General features: G+C 38.5%; 1 protein-coding gene across 1 annotated transcript in view; it reads left to right on the top strand.

Annotated features, from left to right (window-relative positions):
• The window catches only part of LOC123527411 (60S ribosome subunit biogenesis protein NIP7 homolog), a 37,476-nt gene extending 28,535 nt beyond the window's left edge, over positions 1-8,941 (top strand). The window contains exon 5 of the mRNA XM_045306835.2: positions 1,852-8,941. Within this exon, the coding sequence (XP_045162770.2) occupies positions 1,852-1,971 (120 nt within the window). The 3' untranslated portion in view covers positions 1,972-8,941. The remainder of the gene's footprint in view (positions 1-1,851) is intronic.
• The last annotated feature ends 3,331 nt before the right edge of the window (positions 8,942-12,272 follow it).

The raw sequence follows: 12,272 nt of genomic DNA on the forward strand, positions 1-12,272 counted from the left end.
ATTTTGAGGTCAGTAGGTCAAAGGTCAAGGTCACAGTGACCCAGAACAGTTAAATGGTTTCCTGATGATAACTCAAGAATGCTTGGGCTTAGGATCATTAAAGTTTATAGGGAGGTTGAACATGACCAGCAGATGACCCCTATTGATTTTGAAGTCAGTAGGTCAAAGGTGAAGGTCTCAGTGCAGGGCACTCGTTTGGCCATTTTTGGGGCTGAATATGGGTACCATTCCCCCTCCTAAAATAATATATTTTTTTCCCCTTTCTCAGAAGAAAATTCCCCTGATGATAGGTTGTTTGACACAAATAGATATTAACTCTTTCTTTTTAGCTCGACCTTTCAAAGAAAATGTAGAGCTATTGCACTCGCCCCGGCGTCGGCGTCAGCGTCTGCGTTGGTTAAAGTTTTTGATAATGTCAATATCTCTGTTACTATCAAAGCGATTGACTTGAAACTTAAAATAGATATTTACTATCAAAGTCTACACCAGGACAAACAATCCCCATAACTCTGGTTTGAATTTTGACAGAATTATGCTCCTTTTTAACTTAGAATTTTTGGTTAAAGTTTTTGATAGTCAAATATCTCTGTTACTATCAAAGCTTTTGACTTGAAACTTAAAATACTTATTTACCATCAAAGTTTACACCAGGAGAAACAATCCCCATAACTCTGATTTGAATTTTGACAGAATTATGCCCCTTTTTAACTTAGATTTTTTTGTTAAAATTGTTGATAAAGTCAAATATCTCGGTTACTATTAAAGCTTTTGACTTGAAACTGAAAATAGTTATTTACTATCAAAGTCTACACCAGGAGACACAATTCCCATAACTCTGGTTTGAATTTTGACAGAATTATGCCCCTTTTTAACTTAGAATTATTTAAAAAAAAAAATGATAAAGTCAAATATCTCTGTTACTATTAAAGTTTTTGACTTGAAACTCAAAATAGTTATTTTCTATCAAAGTCTACACCAGGAGACACAGTTCCCATAACTCTGATTTGAATTTTGACAGAATTATGTCCCTTTTTAACTTGGAATTTATTTTACTGGCAAAGCTCTAATTCAGAGTCAAGCACTGAGAAAAGTCGAGCGCGCTGTCTTACAGACAGCTCTTGTAATATTATATAGTGCCTCTAAGGAAGATTACTGTTGCAATATAGTCACATCAGTTAGAAATGATTGAAAACAGTATTAATAAGTGTGAAAAGTAGTTACATATACATGGCTTAAACTTCCTCTTTTCGTCTTAAGATGTCGAAAAATTCCCCTTCCTGAGGGTATGGGTACCTGTCCCCAAAAGTTGTCTAGTGCCCTGCAGTGACCCAAAACAAACGGTTTCCGGATGATAACTCGAGAATGCTTCGGTCTAGGCTCATAAAAGTTGATAGGGAGGTATAACATGACCAGCAGATGACCACTATTGATTTTGAGTAGGTCAAAGGTCAAGGTCACAGTAACCCAGAACAGTTATACTGTTTCCGGATGATAAGTTGAGAATGCTTTGGCCTAGGATCACGAAACTTAATAGAGAGGTTGATCTTTAGCAGTAGATGGCCCCTATTGATTTTTAGGTCAGTAGGTCACAGGTCAAGGTCACATTGACCCAGAACAGTAGAACTTTTTATGCCAAATAACTAGAGAATGCTTTGATTTAAGATCGCATTTGATATGAAGGTCACTTATGACTGGTAAATGACCCATAATTATTGATTTGAGGTCAGTACATCAAATATCCAGTGCACAGTGACCACTTCTGCAGTTACTGAATGCATCAAAGGGGGCATTTCATGTTCTACAAGCTCTTGTTGCATTTCTGGCTAAGGTGCCCTGATTCTCCCCTTTCAGGGTTTTGGTGTAGCAGCAAAATCAACACAAGAATGCCGGCACACAGATCCTATGACAATAGTTGCTTTTCACCAAGCAGATATTGGAGAATATATTAGAAATGAACAAGAACTGACTTGATAATTTTTCTGGTATTGTGAAAAGATATACATTAGTTATACCCCACAAACAAGCCAGTTTGGGGGCTATATAGGAGTGAGCTTTTGTTCCGTCGGTTTTCATGGTTTCCGGACAATAACTCATGAAAGGCTTGACAGATTTTTAACCAGGTTTTCATAGAAAACCAGTTATTAGAATAGGGTATTTGTCGTCGGACGGGCGGGCGTCAAACTTGGTTTCCGCACAATAACTTTAGTTTGGAACAAGCTATAGACACCAAACTTGGCCTGTAGATAGATGGTAAGGAGACGGAAGTTTGGATTGCATTTGGGTCAAGGTCAAGGTTGCTGTTGCTAAAAATAGAAAAATTGGTTTCCGCACAATAACTTTAGTTTGCATTGATGTATTGAAATTAAACTTGGCCTATAGGTAGCTTATAGAAAAACCAAGGTTGGGATTATATATGGGGTCATTGGGATCAAGTTCAAGGTCAGGATAACTTATTTAATCTTCACACTTAGAAAATTTCACGGTTGTGCAGTGGTCTAGAGTGTTGGGCCAAAAGCTACTTTTTAGTCGTGAAGGGCATCTGAGATCCAAAAAATTTTATGCCCCCGGCATCTACTGATGCTGGAGGCATATAGTGATTGTCCTGTCTGTCTGTTTGTTTGTTCGTTTGTTCGTCCGTCCGTACGAGGTTAACGAAATGGGACCGTTTCGTCTAGCATCAATACCCCTTACTAGAATGACTTGATACTAATGCAGCTGTAACCTGTGACCATTCCTCATCTTCAGACATCACCTGTCCTCAGTTTGACCTTGACCTCATTTTGGACTTAGGTTGCTTTATATGGGCCATCTCTTGGTTAACCAAATGGGACCGTTTCATCTAGCATCAATACCCCTTACTAGAATGACTTGATACTAATGCAGATGTAACCTGTGACCATTCCTCATCTTCAGACATCACCTGAACTCAGTTTGACCTTGACCTTGACCTCATTTTGGACTTAGGTTGCTTTATATGGGCCATCTCTTGGTCAACCAAATGGGACTGTTACGTCTAGCATCAATACCCCTTACTAGAATGACTTGATACTAATGCATATGTAAGCTGTGACCATTCCTCATCTTCAAACCTCACCTGACCTTAGTTTGACCTTGAACTTGACCTCGTTTTGGGCTTGGGTTGCTTTGAATCGACAAGGATGCCACCGGGGGCATCAAGGGTTTATTGAACGCAGCTTCTTGTTTTTTCTATTTAGCTCACCTGTCACATAGTGACAAGGTGAGCTTTTGTGATCACCCTTCGTCCGTCGTCAGTCCGTGCGTCCGTCCGTCCGTCAACAATTTCTTGTCTGCACGATAGTGGTTTTATTTATGATTTTATTTTAACCAAACTTGCACACAACTTGTATCGCCATAAGATCTTGATTCCTTTCTTCAACTGGCCAGATTCCATTATGGGTTCCAGAGTTATGGCCCCTGAAAGGGCCAAAATTAGCTATTTTGACCTTTTCTGCACAATAGCAGCTTTATTTATGATTTGATTTTTACCAAACTTGCACACAACTTGTATCACCATAAGATCTTGATTCCATTCTTGAAATGGCCAGATTCCAATATGGGTTCCAGAGTTATGGCCCCTGAAAGGGCCAGAATTAGCTATTTTGACCTTGTCTGCACAATAGCAGCTTCATTTATGATTTTATTTTAACCAAACTTGCACACAACTTGTATCACCATAAGATCTTGGTTCCTTTCTTGAACTGGCCAGATCCCCTTATGGGTTCCAGAGTAATGGCCCCTGAAAGGGCCAAAATTAGCTATTTTGATCCTTTCTGCACAATAGCAGCTTTATTTTGATTTGATTTTTACCAAACTAGCACACAACTTGTATTACCATAAGATCTTGATTCCTTTATTGAACTGGCCAGCTTCCTCTATTGGTTCCAGAGTTATGGCCCCTGAAAGGGCCAGAATTAGCTATTTTGACCTTGTCTGCACAATAGCAGCTTCATTTATGATTTTATTTTAACCAAACTTGCACACAACTTGTATCACCATAAGATCTTAGTGCCTTTGTTGAACTGGCCAGATTCCATTATGGGTACCAGAGTTATGGCCCCTGAAAGTGCCAGAATTAGCTATTTTGACCTTGTTTGCACATTAGCAGTTTCATTTATGATTTGATTTTAACCAAACTTGCACACAACTTGTATCACCATAAGATCTTGGTTCCTTTCTTGAACTGGCCAGGTTCCATTATGGGTTCCAGAGTTATGGCCCCTGAAAGGGCCAAAAGTAGCTATTTTGACCTTGTCTGCACCAAAGCAGCTTCATTTTTGATTGGATTTTAACCAAACTTGCACACAACTTGTATCACCACAAGATCTTAGTTCCTTTCTTGAACTGGCCAGATTCCATCATTGGTTCCAGAGTTATGGCCCATTAAAGGTCCAAAATTTGCATTTTTGGCTTTTGCAGCCATATAGAGACTTCATTTATGGTTTGATTTGATACAAACTTCCAGAATATCTTCAACAACAATAAATCTAGGATGCCATGACGAATCTGTCAGATCCAATCGTAGGTTCCAGAGTTATTTTAGCCAGAGCTAAAAATAGAAAAACTTCTTCTCATGGACTGCTTGATGAATCTTCATTAAACTTGGTCTGTAGCATTATTATAAAGTCCTGTCACAAGTTTGTTCAAATGGGGCACTTTGCCTCCTTTAGGGGCCGCTAGAGCCAAATAAGAAATACCTTTAAACGACTTTTTCTCATGAACCGCTAGAAGGATCTTCATCAAAGTTGGTTTGTGGCATTATTATAAGGACCTCTCCCAATTTTGTTCAAATGGGGGCACTTTGCCCCTTTTATGGGCCACTAGAACTAGAAAAAGAAATGGTTTTTAGCTCACCTGTCACAAAGTGACAAGGTGAGCTTTTGTGATCGCGCGGTGTCCGTCGTCCGTCCGTGCCTCCGTGCGTGCGTCCGTAAACTTTTGCTTGTGACCACTCTAGAGGTCACATTTTTCATGGGATCTTTATGAAAGTTGGTCAGAATGTTCACCTTAATGATATCTAGGTCAAGTTCGAAACTGGGTCACGTGCCATCAAAAACTAGGTCAGTAGGTCTAAAAATAGAAAAACCTTGTGACCTCTCTAGAGGCCATAATTTTCAATGGATCTTCATGAAAATTGGTCAGAACGTTCACCTTGATGATATCTAGGTCAAGTTTGAAACTGGGTCACGTGCCTTCAAAAACTAGGTCAGTAGGTCTAAAAATAGAAAAACCTTGTGACCTCTCTAGAGGCCATATATTTCACAAGATCTTCATGAAAATTGGTCAGAACGTTCACCTTGATGATATCTAGGTCAAGTTCGAAACTGGGTGACGTGCCATCAAAAACTAGGTCAGTAGGTCTAAAAATAGAAAAACCTTGTGACCTCTCTAGAGGCCATAATTTTCAATGGATCTTCATGAAAATTGGTCAGAATGTTCACCTTGATGATATCTAGGTCAAGTTTGAAAGTGGATCACGTGCCTTCAAAAACTAGGTCAGTAGGTCAAAAAAGTGAAAAACCTTGTGACCTCTCTAGAGGCCATATATTTCACAAGATCTTCATGAAAATTGGTCAGAATGTTCACCTTGATGATATCTAGGTCAAGTTCGAAACTGGGTCACGTGCCATCAAAAACTAGGTCAGGAGGTCAAATAATAGAAAAACCTTGTGACCTCTCTAAAGGCCATATTTTTAATGGGATCTGTATGAAAGTTGGTCTGAATGTTCATCTTGATGATATCTAGGTCAAGTTCGAAACTGGGTCACGTGCGGTCAAAAACTAGGTCAGTAGGTCTAAAAATAGAAAAACCTTGTGACCTCTCTAGAGGCCATATATTTCACAAGATCTTCATGATAATTGGTCAGAATGTTCACCTTGATGATATCTAAGTCAAGTTTGAAAGTGGGTCACGTGCCATCAAAAACTAGGTCAGTAGGTCAAATAATATAAAAACCTTGTGACCTCTCTAGAGGCCATATTTTCCATGGGATCTGTATGAAAGTTGGTCTGAATGTTCATCTTGATGATATCTAGGTCAAGTTCGAAAGTGGGTCACGTGCCTTCTAAAACTAGGTCAGTAGGTCAAATAATAGAAAAACCTTGTGACCTCTCTAAAGGCCATATTTTTCAATGGATCTTCATAAAAGTTGGTCTGAATGTTCATCTTGATGATATCTAGGTCAGGTTCGAAACAGGGTCATGTGCGGTCAAAAACTAGGTCAGTAGGTCTAAAAATAGAAAAACCTTGTGACCTGTCTAGAGGCCATACTTGTGAATGGATCTCCATAAAAATTGGTCAGAATGTTCATCTTGATGATATCTAGGTCAAGTTCGAAAGTGGGTCACATGCCATCAAAAAGTAGGTCAGTAGGTCAAATAATGAAAAAACGTTGTGACCTCTCTAGAGGCCATATTTTTCATGGGATCTGTATGAAAGTTGGTCTGAATGTTTATCTTGATGATATCTAGGTCAAGTTTGAAACTGGGTCAGCTGCGATCAAAAACTAGGTCAGTAGGTCTTGAAATAGAAAAACCTTGTGACCTCTCTAGAGGCCATACCCTTGAATGGATCTTCATGAAAATTGGTCAGAATGTTCACCTTGATGATATCTAGGTCAAATTTGAAACTGGGTCACGTGCCTTAAAAAACTAGGTCAATAGGTCAAATTATAAAAAAACCTTGTGACCTCTCTAGAAACCATATTTTTCAATGGATCTTCATGAAAATTGGTCATAATTTTTATCTTGATAATATCTAGGTCAAGTTCAAAACTGGGTCACATGAGCTCAAAAACTAGGTCACTATGTCAAATAATAGAAAAAACGATGTCATACTCAAAACTGGATCATGTGGGAAGAGGTGAGCGATTCAGGACCATCATGGTCCTCTTGTTTAAATTGGCAATTCCTGGCCCCTTTTAGGGCCTGCTAGAGCTAAAACTAGAAATGCCTTTAAACAACTTCTTCTAATGAATGTCTAGATGGATTTTCATCGGACTTGGTTTGTAGGATCATTAGTCCTCTCTCATATTTGTTCAAATAGGGGCAGTTGGCTCCTTTTAGGGGTTGCTAGGACTAAAAGTAAAAATACATTTTAATGACTACTTATCTTGATCTTCATCACACCTGTTCTGTAGCATCAATATAAGGTTTTCTCATAAATTTGTTCAGTTTGGGGTGTTTGGCCCCTTCAGGGTCAGATGGTCAAGGTCCTCTTCAGGTGAGCGACTTAGAGCTTCTTGTTTGACATAGTTATGGCCTCTTTTAAAATTTGCCAAACTCGTGGTTTCTGGACAGCTTGACAGATTTAAATAATTTTTGGTACACAGAACCTGGTGTAACATCATAAAAAAAAGGTAAAGGTCAATTTTCGCTACAAACCACCAATTTTTTTAAGTAGTTTTGGCCCCTTTCCAACTTAAAATTTGCCAAACTCATGGTTTCCAGACAATAACCCATGAAAGGCTTGACAGATTTAAATAAATTTTGGTACACAGGTATAACATCATAAAATATAGGTCAAGTTCAACTTTGCCTACAAACCACCATTTTTGTCGAGCCCGCTTGCGGAACGCGAAGATATAGTCATCCAAATTGCTGTTCAGTTTATGTGCGTGCATCCGTGCGTGTGTCCGTCCGTCGTGATTTGTTTGTCTGGGCCATTTCTTTGACATGCATGGAGCAATCTTGTTTATATTTGGCATGAATGTAGACCTCAGTGAGACGGAGTGTCATGCGCAAACCCCAGATCCCTATCTCAAAGGTCAAGGTTACACTTAGAGGTCAAAAGTCAAATTCAATAATGACTTTGTCCGGAGCATTTCTTCTCATGTGCATGTGTGTCATGTGCAAGAACCAGGTCCCTAGGTCTAAGGTCAAGATCACACCTAGTGGAATGAAAACTTTGTCCGGAGCATTTCTTCTTCATGCATGGAGGGATTTTGATGAAACTTAGCACAATTGTTCACCATCATGAGACGGAGTGTCATGCGAGAGAACCTAGAATTACTTCCCTTTGTTGTTAGTTGTTACTATAAATAGCTTATATTGTTGCTTTTTTATTACTGGTAGTAGGGAAAAATCAAGACCACTTGCATGTTACATCAAATTTTGAGGTGTATTTTGACCTATCTCTACTGGTAAGGATATTTGTGTGGACTTTTTTTTAAAGATTTACTTCCCTTTGTTGTTACTATAAATAACTTATATTAGAACTTTTTGCCATTTTTTTATTTGGTATAAATGTTTGGCTCAAAGAGACAGTGTCGTGTGCAATTCCCAGTTCTTTTGACAGCTGGCGGGCTCGACATGTTGCCCATGGGCATCTAGTTTGACATAGTTATGGCTCCTTTCCAACTTAATATTTGCCAAACTCATGGTATTCTATTTTTTCTATACATAAATTGGTATTTATTTTTGTCTAAAAACATACAAAAAGTCATTTTATGTTTGAAATAAGTCTATTAAATTTAACAACAATCGATAATTTCCAACCTTAGATATTTTGTATGCAATTAAAATGAAACATAATTAACTGTATAATAACTGAAATCATTGTCGAATTATAACACGAGGCTTCTTCACAAACACTTGTTTCAGTTTTTCTACCTTCAAGTTAAACAACCTAAATTGCACCTTTATGTGGCCATTTCTTTCTTATGGTTGCCATACTTCTGTGACAAGGTCGTGTTGTGGGGGTGTTATTCGTCACTCCTGTGACAGTTCTAGTTGAAACTTGTGTTACTCAGTTTGGTGCTTTTCGCTGTTGACAGGAACTTATCATTGACTAAATGTTTTGGGATACTGAGTGCACAAGTATGTTTTGGTTAAAGGAGATGCTGAAGTATTACCAGAAGTGAACATGTTTAACAATTTAGCCCAATATTTTACAGCAAGTTTGATACATAAATGTTAAAGCCCTCCAATTTGTTTTGTAATGAGAATGCTTCTGCAGAACCATACTGTTTTGGAATCAGTACATGAAATCAAGGTCACAGTCATTGTGAGAATGAAAACTGTTCTTGATTGATAATTGGAGAACTCTTTCGCCAATAGCCATCAATCTTTGTAGCATGATTGCCTGTTGATTAATCCTTTTGTTTTTAGTCCAACTATTTGAATTTTTATGCCCCCCTTCGAAGAAGGAGGGGTATATTGTTTTGCAGATGTTGGTCTGTCTGTCAGTCGGTCGGTCGGTATGTAGACCAATCCGTTTCCGGGTGATAACTCAAGAACGCTTGGGCCTAGGATCAGGAAAATTAATAGGGAGATTGGTCATGCCCAGCAGATGACCCTGTTGATTTTGAGGTCATTAGGTCAAAATTCAAGGTCACATTGGCCAGGAACAGTTAAACGGTTTCTGGACGATAACTTGAAACTTGATAGGGAGGTTGGTCATGACCAGCAGATGACTTTGAGGTCAGTAGGCCAAAGGTCAAGGTCACATTGACCCGGAACAGTTAAACCCTTTTCCGACGAAACATTGAGAACGCTTGGGCCTAGGATCATGCAACTTAATAGGGAGGTTGATCATGACCAGCAGATGATTTTGAGGTCAGTAGGTCAAAGGTCAAGGTCACATTGAACCAGAACAGTAAAACTTTTGTTTTGTTTACAGTGAGCATATAATTTCTGTTCCTTGTGCAATTACTGAATGCATCAAGGGGGGCATTTCGTGTTCGACGAGCTCTTGTTTTTTAATAGTAGAGCTTTTGTAATCGCCCTTTTGCCAATGTCCACATCACAAAGTTCAGATTAAAGTTTTGCATGTAATTAGGTTTCTCAGAAACTACTAGGCCAAATGTTTTCAAACTATATACATGTTTTCGGCATCATAAGATGGCCACCCAGGACAAAAATAAAATCTGAAAAGTAGATCCCTCAGAAGCACGGAGAACAAGGCAAACAGTGAAAATTGCAGACTCGGTTTGATTGAGTCTGTTCATGAGCAGTAATGGAAAATGCAACATTGCTCATGCCCACTGGCACCGGCTTAAGCAGTATTCAATCTTCAAACATAACTGTAGCTTTAGCATTTTTAGCTCGACTATACGAAGTATAAGGAGAGCTATCCTACTCGCCCCGGCGTCGGCGTCTTTCCGCGTCCCCACCTTGGTTAAAGTTTTGGTGCACTTTCTCTTTTTTCAACTTATCTCTGTAATTACTTGATGGATTTGATTCAGACTTGAAATACTTATTCCTCATCATCATCCACATCATCTGACATAAGGGCCATAACTCTGGCACCAATATTTCATGAATTATCCCCCCTTTTCACTTAGATTTTCAGGTTAAAGTGTTGATACACTTTCACTCTATCTCTGTTACTACTGAATGGATTTGATTCAAACTTAAAATACTGGTTCAACATCATCACCCACATCATATGACACAAGATGCATAACTCTGGCACAATTTTTCATGAATTATTCCCCTTTTTACTTAGAATTTCAGGTTAAAGTTTTATGCACTTTCACTCTATCTCTGTTATTACTGAATGGATTTGATTCAAACTTAAAATAGTTCTTCAGCATCACCACCCACATCATATGACACAAGATGCATAACTCTGGCACAATTTTTCATGAATTATTCCCCTTTTTACTTAGAATTTCAGGTTAAAGTGTTATGCACTTTCACTCTATCTCTTGTTATTACTGAATGGATCTGATTCAAACTTAAACAATTGTTCAACATCATTACCCTTATCATATGACACAAGGTGCATAACTCTGGGACCAATTTTTCATGAATTATTTCCCCTTTTTACTTAGAATTTTAAGTTAAAGTTTTGATGCACTTTCACTCTGTCTCTGTTATTACTGAATGGATTTGATTCAAACTTAAAATAGTTGTTCAACATCATCACCCACACCATATGACGCAAGGTGCATAACTCTAGCACCAATTTTTCATTAATTATTTCCCCTTTTTACTTAGAATTTTAGGTTAAAGTTTTGATGCACTTTCACTCTGTCTCTGTGTTTACTGAATGGATTTGATTCAAACTTAAAATAGTTGTTCAACATCATTACCCACACCATATGATGCAAGGTGCATAACTCTGGCACCAATTTTTCATTAATTATTCCCCCTTTTTACTTAGAATTTTAGGTTAACGTTTTGATGCACTTTCACTCTGTCTGTTATTACTGAATGGATTTGATTCAAACTTAAAATAGTTGTTCAGCATCATCACCCACACTATATGACACAAGCTGCATAACTCTGGCACCAATATTTAATGAATTATGCCCCTTTTTGCTTAGGATATACTTATATAGTGTTCTGATACATTTTATCTTTACCTCTCTTATTACTTTAAGTTGATATTTTTGACATAGACAAAGGCTCTTGTGCAATATCTTCATCCACAATTGGAGTTATTAAACACTCCAGTGACAGCTCTAGTTTCCTCAGATGTGCCCAGTTTCACTGTCCAGCATCGAAATAGTCGAGCACGCTGTCTCCTGTGACAGCTCTTGTTAAAACAGCTAAGCTCAATATGGAGTGCAGATCTACAGTCCTTAAGTTTGATCCCTGAGTGGGTCGTATGTTCTCTATGACAATTTGATAAAAGATATTTTGTCAGAAATCATTAGTCCTCCACCTCAGATTTATGTTGGGAAGTTGGCAGTTACTTGTGGAGAACAGATTTGTACTGGTATAGAATCAAGAAACACTGGTTAGGTTAACTGCCAGCCATTACATAAGTGAAATACTGTTGAAAAATGGCCTTAAACCCAAAACAAACTTTGTTACGCCCCTTTTTAGCTCACCTGTCACATAGTGACAAGGTGAGCTTTTGTTATCACCCTTCGTCCGTCGTCAGTCCATGCGTCCGTGCGTCAACAATTTTGTGTTTGCACGATAGTGGTTTCATTTATGATTTTATTTTAACCAAACTTGCACACAACCTATATCACCATAAGATCTCGGTTCCTTTCTTGAACTGGCCAGATCCCATTATGGGTTCCAGAGTTATGGCCCCTGAAAGGGCCAAAATTAGCTATTTTGACCTTGTCTTTAAAATAGCAGCTTTATTTATAACTTGATTTTTACCAAACTGGCACACAACTTGTATCACCATAAGATCTTGATTCCTTTCTTGAAATGGCCAGATTCCAATATGGGTTCCAGAGCAGTGCTCCAGCTAGCTATTTACAGCAGGGCGCATCGCCCGTTCCGAAATTCGTTCCGCCCTGTTGCCCCGCCAGGCACCCTGCCCGTTTTACAACCATTCATTTCTTTTT

Source organism: Mercenaria mercenaria, chromosome 14 (assembly GCF_021730395.1).
Source record: "Mercenaria mercenaria strain notata chromosome 14, MADL_Memer_1, whole genome shotgun sequence".
In the NCBI taxonomy this organism is placed as follows: Eukaryota; Metazoa; Mollusca; class Bivalvia; order Venerida; family Veneridae; genus Mercenaria; species Mercenaria mercenaria.